Raw genomic sequence first — 10,259 nt, forward strand, 5'->3', positions numbered from 1 at the left:
AGGCATCGCCCGACGCTGGCGTCGGTGACGCGTTGGTGGCTTCCAAAGTATAGAAGAGCTTTAACCCAGCAGGGCCCAACGCGTTGAGCAGCAGGGCCTTGCGACGCTCGGGCTTGCTGGCGTCTTCCCCGACCGCGTCTGCGTAGGCCTGAAACACCAATTTCCAGTCCGCCCACGGAAGTGGCGGATTTCTGGGCGAATGAAGAAATAGGGGAGGTGGAATAGGAGACGCCATTTCAAGCAAGAAGAATGGAGAGGTGCAGACGAGACGAAATTGACCCCAATACACTGTTTGAAGAAGACGACAGAGGCGGCGTAGCTGAATGAAGAAGGAATGAAGCGACGCAACACGCAGTAGCCACCTTGCTGGGTACAAAGAGCGTCTAGGGTTAGCACGAACACGCAGAACGAAATGGGTTTTTACAAGTCCTCGTCACCATTGCTGTGGCGGGGGCTGGCTGGTCCCGACGAAGCAGAAGAAGAAGAAGACGGCCGACGGAGACGTACGCGGCCGGCGGGAACACCGACCAGACCGAACACGCGGGCTGGCGCCAAGCGCCGAAAGAAAGCACAACCACCATAGAGAAAGAAGAAGACAAGAGCGGACACTCCGCGAAACCTGGCCTCAGGAAGTGCGTCACGACTACGTAACGAACTAGTGCTCCCACCACACGTCAGAGGGCGCAAGCGCAAAAAAAAACACAGTTATAATCAATGCAACAGAATTGTTTTCACAAATTAATAATTACACGCCCAAATTTGGTATGTTCTTTATACATAAAAACGATTTATTCAACACACCTTACGCGATTATTTTTCTTCAGCCGTACTGTCATAAACACCATCTACCCAGCGACAAGCCCATGCATGACTGACAGCGAGAAGCTTTCGTCGCTTTCGTCAACGTCGGCTGCGTCGGCGTTTTCAAGCGTGAGATAACAGGTGAGGCACGTTTTCAAGCGAAGCTTGTTGAATGACATGTTGTTGGTCTTGTTGGGTCATTTTTTCAGAAAACGGTTACGCCTGCGCGAAAAAGACACCATGCAACAAACATAGAAAGATGCACACACACACGTTGCGCTTCGTGTGTGCGAGTTTGTTTCTTACGTGGCGTGTCATTCACGCAGTTGTAACCTTTTTCTGAAGCTTGTAAGGACTGGGCGGTTCGCTAAAAAGAAAGTTTGTGGCTCTATGCGGCGGTTAGACGGGAACATTGTGCAACGTATGCAGTATAGAAAAGGCGGCACGGCGTCAAGCCGAGGCGACGCGTGCTGCGTCTGCCACGGACGCGAGCGTCTGTGCGCTGAGCATAGCTGGGCAGCTAGGTCGTAGGCTCGGTGCAAAATATTGAGAAGCGTTTGTTGGGCCTCGCATGCTTCACGACGCATTTCCCGAAGGCTCGGAACACGAATAATTCTTGGTGTGCCGGAGGCAAATCTGGACTAGCCAAGTGGCCATCATCTTCGTTTCTTCGCTAGCCTTGTGCCACTAGTGCAAGCTGCCCACAAATTTTTTTGACGTTTCCAATATAATTTTACCGCACAAATTTCAACTACGATTTTTCTTCCCAATGTACTGCTGATACTGCGTACGCACGAAGGTGTTCTAATGTTCCCAGGCCGCGATACCATTGCATTACAAGGGATAGCGGCCTGGAAACTTCTGAAGATCTTTGTTCGTGGTCTTGACGTATATCTTTGTAAGTCAGAGTTTTATGGGTCAGAGATGTATCACTGGTTTTGTATTGTGCATCGATTAGCTAATCATTCAAAGGGGTTTGCTGGTACACTTATGACGTGCACATATCTTTTTTGTAATTTGACAGCGAAGCATCCACTTACTAACATTTTCAGACCGCGCTGACGCCATGCCGTCCGGCGGTCCAAGCTACGGCAGCTACTGCTGTGTATCGTGGTGCTTCAACAATGGCAGAACCCACAAGAAGCCTGGGACGAGTTTCTTCCGCGTACCACGGGACGGCAGGTGTGTTAAAGCTTTTGTATGGTTTGCATGTCTGTAGGCTTACTGTTCGTACTTGCTAAGTGAGGGTAACAATAAAAAATCACTATTCAAGCACTTCCCCTTTCAGCTGATAGTTCATTGCCAATGCAGGATGAAAGCATGGATGCAGTATGCTGGACGCGATGATCTCCTGAGTAAGCCGGCCAGCCTATTGTACGCAACGTACAGGGTTTGTAGCGACCATTTTACTGCTCAAAGTTTCATGGACCCTGGGCACACAAGGCTTACAAGAATGGCTGTTCCCAGTGTGCAACCAGCTGCACCATGTAAGTGATTGACTGAAACTCAAATATGTGCAATAGCAGCCACTTGTATTGAATCAGTGGCGACAGTTAACCGTGAAGATCTCTGTAGCCGATAGAGAAACCTCACTACAGAAGTAACACTTGGAAAGTCTTAAGTTCTGTGAATTGTGGGCTATTACCTTCCTAACAGCAGCTTTACATTTCTGTCATTTTTTGATGCTCTGGACCTGCGCAACTTGTTTTGAAAGACTTTAAAGGGCTATTTCACGTTATCTTCAAGCCTGAGTGCACATGTACGTATACCTTTCATCAGTGAAAGCTGCCACTGTTGATAATTCCAAAAATCACAAATTACTTGTTTCCTAGTTGGTGCCGTCTCTTTTCTTCCACGTTCGACCAATTTATGCGTTTGAAAGAGCTGTTTAAGCTTCCCCATGCTACAAGCTTTGTAACTTGTACCAACTGCACATATATGCAGGTTCTCTGAGCGTCGCTTCAAGTAGTGACTGTGACATGGCTGCAGAAGCTGCACTGCAAGGTGCGGATGAGCTTCAGTTTGTGTTATTATAAGCCTCTTACTGACACATTGTCGTAATTTCATCTCTTCAGGACCTGCGGTAGAGGCTTCAGAAAGCGGCTCCCACACATTGAGGTGCCCCGATGAACAGGGTGCGTTCAGTGTCGCGATTTCTTTTTTTTTTTTTACCCAAATTGACTGTTGACCAAACCTCTGCAGGTGGCAGCTCCCTTGTAGCTGGTGAAAGAATTTCTGATGATTTCGTCTTGCCGGAGAAAACCTTAACCAGTCGTTCAGCTGTCACAAAAGGAACTTGTGTGGCCGGTAAGTTGTATGTTCACTTCAACACCAGAGTGGATTGATATAGAGACTTCCGCAGGCCGCTCGCAAGATTGTTCCGACAGCATTGTCCGAGGCACTGAACAAGCTTCACAAGACCCTCCAGAAGACGTCTCCGCCAACAGCTCCACGCCTGAGTGCCTTAGAGAAAATGGTGACTATGCTTTTATTGCAGCAGTTTTTAATGTGCTATTTTATGTTTAGGACATTCTGAGGAAACTATCCTCAAAAGGACACTACGTGTGCACTTACAAAATGTAAGGGTGGGCTCTCAGTGATTTTCATTTTTTTTGTGCATTGTCAACATTGTGAATGGTTTGTTTTTAGGTAGTGGAATCGAAAACTTTGTACCACAGAAAGTTGTGCACCTTGGGTCTGAAAGAGCGAGGAAAGTGCTCGTATGGGATTAGTTGTTCTTCGCTTTTACATCAATTTTTTTGTTTATTGCAGTGCGTTCCTGTGTGCCAGCGACAATGTCTCCATCAATGAAGTACAAGCAAACCATTAAACATCTGCAAGCCAAAGTAGCAGCACAGCGGAAAACTATCAAAAGACTGCAGAGACAGCCTCACCAAGCACCGTCATCGACTACGAAGGCCCTTGAAGTTATCCGACCGCACGTCACCGAGGAGGTTTTTAAACTTCTTTCTGCACATGTTCGCTTGAGGCCCAAATGCAAGGGCAAGCGGTTTCCCGTGTGGTTCAAGAAATTCGCTCTTCACTTAAACTTCCGAGGTCCGCGAGCATACCGATTTCTGGCTCCGTATTTTTCTTTGCCCTCCCGGCGTTCATTAAGGAGGTGGCTAGCTAATGTAAAGATGACTCCAGGCATAATTCCAGGAATCCTTTCTTCCATTGCAACAAATACTCAAGCTTGGAATGAACGGGACCGAGTGTGCGCTTTAGTTTTCGACGAAATAGCACTCAAAAAGAATTTGTACTATGATGCTTCAAGAGACGTTGTCCAGGGTTTTACAGATGATGGCACTCATCGCACTTCAACCATCGCTGATCGAGCACTGGTTTTTCTTCTTGTTGGTGTTTCGAGAAAGTGGGTTCAACCGGTTGCTTTTACTATAGGGCACACATCAACACCATCATCTGTTATGCATAACTTGCTGGTGTCACTCATTTTGGAGCTTAGGAGCATTAATATTGCAGTGAAAGCAGTCATTTGTGACCAGGGCAGTTCAAATGTAAGTCTCGCTAACCAACTAAAAGTGACTGTAGCAAAGCCTTTTTTTGAAGTTAATGGTGAGCGGGTATATTACATTTTTGATGTTCCGCATTTAATTAAAACAACGCGCAATAATGTCCAAGCACACAAGTTATACATTGGGGATGACATCGTTAACTGGTCGCACATTGTAAGCCTTTACCAATCCTCACATGAGTTGCGGTTGCGATTGGCTCCAAAGTTGACTGAACGGCACGTTCATCAGAAACCTTTTTCTAATATGAAGGTCAGCAGAGCAACTCAGGTCTTCAGTGCATCAGTTTCGATTGCTATCACGGCAATGGTGTATGCGAAGGTGCTGCCTGCCTCGGCCATCACTACAGCTCAATTTTGTGATCGTATGGACAGGATTTTCGATGCCTTGAACAGCTCGAGTAAAAAAAGAACTTCGCAAAAGCTGCGGCATGCAATCATGAAAAATGATTCAGAGCTGATTGACTTCCTCCGAGGCCAGCTTCCCTGGATTGCATCATGGCAGTTTGTTGGCAGACGTCAACCACAAACCATCGTAGGTTGGCAAATAACAATTCAGGCAATTTGTCAACTATGGGACGACCTCTCCAAAAATTACAATTTTGAATACCTGTTAACACGCAGGCTTCAACAGGATCCTCTGGAGAACATATTTGGCCACATTAGGCAAAAACAGGGTTGCAACACCAACCCCAATGTAGCACAATTTATTTGTGGCCTGAAGCACATCTGCATAAGAAAACTCTTCAAGCTGTCAGAATACGGAAATGTCGAGGATGATGAATGTGACCTCCTCCAGGAACAGCTGTCGCCATTCTCCCTCACCAGTGCGTCTCTTGTGGATAATGAGGAGTGTGCACAGCCACAGCCTGACGACTTTCCCGCTCTAGACGATCTCTCTGAACTTGCGACAAACATTCACTCCCATATTATCGATGACTCCGCTGCATATTATGTAGCTGGTTTTCTCATCAAACACTTCCTTCGGAATGCATGTGACGGTTGCAGTTGCCCACAGTTACTGAAAGACGACAGTGAGACGCTTAAGGGTACCCACCAGTATTTCACAATGCTCAAAGCATACCACGTCCCCAGCAAACTTTTTGGGAATCTCACTGTGCCATCAGAAGCAGCTTTTGCATACGTACAACAACTTGAATCTCGCTTTCTTGCCATAATTGAGGCCACTGCACATCACCTGAAAGTGTGCGATGTTTTGTATCACCATCTGTCAAGTGTTGGCGATTTTCATTTCTGCTCTGCTGGGTGTCGCGCTAAGTTTCTGAAAATGTTTTGCCGGGTTCGTTTATGTTGGCATGTGCGTTTTGTGAACCGAAACTTAGACAGGGTTAGGTTCCAGTCTTCAATCTCGGGCATGCAGCTTGACAAGTTCAAAGGTTAGCAATTAGCGGCGGGTTTACACTAAAGTATTGGAGTTGAGCCGAATCCTGCAATAGCTTTGTTATGTTATTACTTCGTTACAGCAGACTTCATTATGGTCTTATGTGCTTATATTCAGTTCAACTGGACTAACCACTCCTTCGTTGCATTCATTGTTTTGGTTACCCGCTATGAGGAGTACAAACACTGTGTATTCGCTCGAAGTGATTTGCATAACCTTAAAAAGAATGTTGGGCATCCTGTCTGTATTTTTTGTAGCAAATACGGGCGAACTGTACACTTTACTGTGGGTCGCTTGGTCACTGTGTATGCTTTATCTCTCCAGCTCAAGTAATATATCGATAACAAAACCGCTTGTTGAAATGTCTTCGAGCGGGTAAGGAACACAGTATGAAGTGGGCACGGTTCATGTTATCACGCTTTTCGTATTTTAGCTTCTCATCAACCTCCTCATCTTGCCCATCAAAATTTTCAAAAGAATACCCAAACTTGTAGTGTTTGATGGGGCTGCGGACGCTGCCATTTTATTTTTATATAGCTTGTGAGTGATAACGTACGATGTAGAGCCTTTGTGAAAAATAATGAGCCAAAGTGGTTTCCTTCTGCTATTTATTAGCCCTGTAATACCGCTCTCGTAGCACCAATTAAAGTCCACAATTCTGGATAAAGTGATGACTACAATCTATTTTAGCTCGCAAGCGTCACAGCAACACCCAAACGCAAATCACTTGGGATCTTAAGTTTTTGATGAAGGCGACGCATAACAAAAGCCACAAGACCTGCCAGTGTTGTAGCATAAAGTTTGTCTTTCACGTAGTGAGCAAGCTGCAAAGCCCTACCTTTCTGAGGACAAGCAGGCATCAAGTCTGCTTTTTTTCATTTTGGACTAGCTGTTCTTAAGCACAGCCAGCACACTGCACCTTTGCCTTTCTGTTATATTGTGTCGTGTGGTTTCTGTGCGCTCTTTTTTTCTATGCATTATTTCAGTTAAGCCCAGGCGTGATTCGCGACTTCATTGCTGTGTATATGTCACTTCTTCCTTCTTCATCAGCATTGTGCGCTATGTTTTTGCCATAGATCCTTAGTTACCCACTGGCCCGGTGTGTCATACTTCACCAGTTTCTCGGCTTCTGCCAACTCTAGCGATGTGTGCGTTGTCTGTGTTCTCTATGTATTTGTTACAATATTTGTTACAATTTATTTGTAAGGCGAGATGCATTTGTTGTCTACCTTTGTCATATTGTGCTTTTTATATTCTCATACTCTACCTTGCCTTTGAATAAAACATTGCGGATGCTCTGTTTCTTTGACTGATATATACATTGATCACTTGTTCCAAAAGAAAAACACAAGCGCGATGAATAAAACGATAGTGAATTATCATTACCTGCATCTCTTTTTTTTATAACTTAATCAAAATAAAAATTACGTCACGACCGATTCGCACGAACCACTGAACAAAACAAAACAGGGAATCGCTAAATCAAAACGACCTACAAAAACTATCCATTTGGGCGATGAATAGTGGTCTGAAATTATGAACTTACGACATAGCCAAACGTCGGTTATGCAAAGTAATTCAAAAGTTGCGCCAGTGAAACCGAAACCGGAAGCGCAAGCCACTTGCTCTCATCAACCACTAGGTGTGCTAGAGTCGATTGGGCCGCTGGGGTCTACGGGAGTGTCCACTCTTCACCTTTTTTATTTCTCTATGCAACCACAGCAGAAAGTTACAGCGCCGAAAGAAAGCACAACAACCGCACTCTACGGTTACCCAACACACACTGACTTTATTTTACAGTCGCCTTGGAATGATGCAAGAGCGGCGCCCTCTGGCATCCTCACATGTCAGTCCGAAACCGAAACGCAGAATACAACATACTTCTCATCCATGGATCTGAAGACCGGCTACTGGCAAATTGAAGTGGACGAGAGAGACCGAGAGAAGACTGCATTTATAACCCCGGACGGTCTATACGAGTTCAAGGTGATGCCGTTTGGGCTGTGCACGGCACCCGCAACGTTTCAGAGTCATGGACACTGTGCTAGCAGGCCTGAAGTGGCACACTTGCCTCGTATACCTCGACGACGTTGTCGTATTTGCCCAGACTTTCGACGAACACCTCACAAGGTTGGAATCTGTACTCGAGGCCATTCGTACGTCGGGGTTAACGCTGAAGCCTGAGAAGTGCCGTTTCGCGTACGAGGAACTCAAGTTCTTGGGTCACGTCGTGAACGCCGCGGGAGTCCTTCTTGACCCGGCAAAAATATCAGCCATTGCGAACTTCCCAAGGCCGAAAGATAAAAAGGGTGTGCGAAGGTTTCTCGGACTGTGCGCATACTACCGGCGCTTCGTCGCAAACTTCGCACGCATTGCAGAGCCACTCACGCGCCTGACGAAAGAAAGCACCCCTTTCAGCTGAGAAAACGACCAAAAAAGGCATTCTGCGAGCTGCAACAACGCCTGCAAAACCCGCCCGTGCTCGCTCATTTCGTCGAAAACGCCGAAACGGAAATGCACACGGACGCTTGTGATATCGGTTTGGGTGCCATCCTCGTCCAAAAGCAAAGCGGTTACGAAAAGGTAATCGCCTATGCAAGCCGCACTCTGTCGAAGGAGGAGAGAAACTACTCTGCCTCCGAGAAAGAGTGCCTGGCTATCATATGGGCCATTTCAAAATTTCGCCCATACGTCTATGAAATACCGTTTAAGGTTGTGACAGACCATCATGCGCTGTGTTGGCTCACCAATTTGAAGGACCCGTCTGGCCGTCTTGGGCGGTGGAGCTTGCGCCTGCAAGAGTTCGACATTACGATATTCTACAAATCCGGCAGGAAACACTCCGACGCCGACTGCCTGTCCCACGCCCCCGTCGACCCACCACCACAGGACTCCGATGAAGACAGCGCGTTCTTCGGAGTCGTGACAAAGAGCCACCTAGCCGCCCATCAGCATGCTGACTCTGACCTCCACGCCATGATCGACTACCTCGAAGGACGCAACGTCGCCGTGCCTGGGGCGTTCAAGCGCAACTTACCAGCGTTCAGCCTCAAAAACTCCATCCTAGTGAAGAAGAATTTCAACCCCGGAACGAGAACGAATTATCTACTTGTCGTCCCCGCAGACCTTCGTGACGAAATTTTGGAAGCGTGCCACGACGACCCGTCTTCCGGACATCTCGGAACAGCTCGCACGATTACAAAAATTAAGGCGAAATACTTCTGGCCCCGCCTTACATCCGATGTCACCCACTACGTCCGGAGCTGCCGTGACTGCCAGCGATGAAAAACACCACCGACGAGACCCGCCGGACTTCTGCAGCTGATCGCCGTCCCAACGAGGCCCTTCTAACAGATCGGAATGGACCTTCTGGGCCCATGCCCTACACCCCGATCCGCGAACAAATGGATTGTCGTAGCGACAGACTACATGACGCGCTACGCAGAGACCACCGCTCTTCCGAGGAGAACTGCACAAGAAGTTGCAAAGTTCTTTATTAACCAAGTTGTGCTGCGACATGGAGCCCCTGAGGTCCTAATCACAGACCGCGGCACGACCTTCACTGTGGAGCTCATGCAAGGAATCTTACGCTACAGCAACACGGATCACCGAAGAACGACGGCGTAGCACCCCCAAACGAACGGACTAACGGAACTGCTGAATAAGACAATCGCGGATATGCTGTCTATGTACGTCTACGTTGAACATAAGACGTGGGACGAAGTCCTCCCGTACGTCACGTTTGCGTACAACACGGCTATCCAAGAAACCACGCAGATGACACCGTTCGAGCTCGTCTACGGAAGACGGCTGACTACGATGCTCGACGCCATGCTTCCGCACGTAGAAGACGACGACCTTAACGCCGACGTCCAAGGATACCTCCAACGTGCGGAGGAGGCCCGCCAGCTTGCTCGAGTTCGTAAAACGGACCAGCAACTGGTGGATGCCGGACGCTACAATCTCCGACGCCGAGACGCCGAGTACCATCCTGGAGATTGTGTGTGGGTTTGGACACCCATTCGACGACGTGGACTCATGAGAAACCTCTACGATGCTATTTTGGACCCTACCGGATTCTACGACGTGTTGGCGAACTAACGTACGAAGTGATCCCCGATGGTGACTCCCGTACATCACGACGACGCACGCGGCCCGAAGTCTTCCATGTGGTTCGCTTAAAAACTTTCTACGGACGATGACGAACTTTTATTTTAATTTGTTTGGACTGTCCCTTATGTTAGCATCGGGTCGATGCACTCTTAGAGGGGGGGGGGGGGTAATGCCGCGAACCATGCATTTGGTTTGTTTATTTGTGTTTTGCTTTTTCGGCCTGACTGCGTCGTCCTTTGCTGCGTGACAATATTCATGCGTAGTTCTACTACGCCATGTCCAACGTGAAAGGAGCCTGTCTTCCTTCGAGCAGTAAATAACAGCTGTTGCTGATCATGAGCATATGGAGCATTGTCGTGGAGGGACATTTCACACGAAATTGTTCTATGCTGGCGTCCACCACAGCTCTAC

General features: G+C 47.6%; 1 protein-coding gene across 3 annotated transcripts; it reads left to right on the forward strand.

The window, feature by feature from the left end:
* Nucleotides 1-585: 585 nt before the first annotated feature.
* Nucleotides 586-7,120, forward strand: LOC142803905 (uncharacterized). 3 transcript variants are annotated; one of them, XM_075890193.1, is made up of 8 exons: nucleotides 586-942; nucleotides 1,854-1,983; nucleotides 2,113-2,288; nucleotides 2,746-2,805; nucleotides 2,877-2,936; nucleotides 3,004-3,108; nucleotides 3,164-3,277; nucleotides 3,574-7,120. In XM_075890193.1, the coding sequence occupies exons 2-8, from the start codon at nucleotides 1,868-1,870 to the stop codon at nucleotides 5,733-5,735; spliced, it is 2,793 nt and encodes a 930-aa protein (XP_075746308.1). In that variant the 5' UTR covers nucleotides 586-942; nucleotides 1,854-1,867; the 3' UTR covers nucleotides 5,736-7,120. The 3 variants fall into 3 exon arrangements, with proteins under 3 accessions (XP_075746308.1, XP_075746307.1, XP_075746309.1); XM_075890192.1 differs by lacking the exon at nucleotides 586-942 and having other exon boundaries at nucleotides 1,165-1,983; XM_075890194.1 differs by lacking the exon at nucleotides 586-942 and having other exon boundaries at nucleotides 1,165-1,983; nucleotides 3,004-3,277; nucleotides 3,574-3,608.
* Nucleotides 7,121-10,259: the final 3,139 nt, after the last annotated feature.

The sequence above is a fragment of the Rhipicephalus microplus genome, chromosome 3 (genome assembly GCF_043290135.1).
Source record: "Rhipicephalus microplus isolate Deutch F79 chromosome 3, USDA_Rmic, whole genome shotgun sequence".
In the NCBI taxonomy this organism is placed as follows: Eukaryota; Metazoa; Arthropoda; class Arachnida; order Ixodida; family Ixodidae; genus Rhipicephalus; species Rhipicephalus microplus.

Coding starts and splice junctions, on each gene's coding strand:
- LOC142803905 (XM_075890193.1), top strand. CDS start 1,868: ATGCCGTCCGGCGGTCCAAGCTACGGCAGCTACTGCTGTGTATCGTGG. Junction 1,984..2,112: donor CGCGTACCACGGGACGGCAG/GTGTGTTAAAGC, acceptor TTGCCAATGCAG/GATGAAAGCATGGATGCAGT. Junction 3,109..3,163: donor AAAAGGAACTTGTGTGGCCG/GTAAGTTGTATG, acceptor AGACTTCCGCAG/GCCGCTCGCAAGATTGTTCC.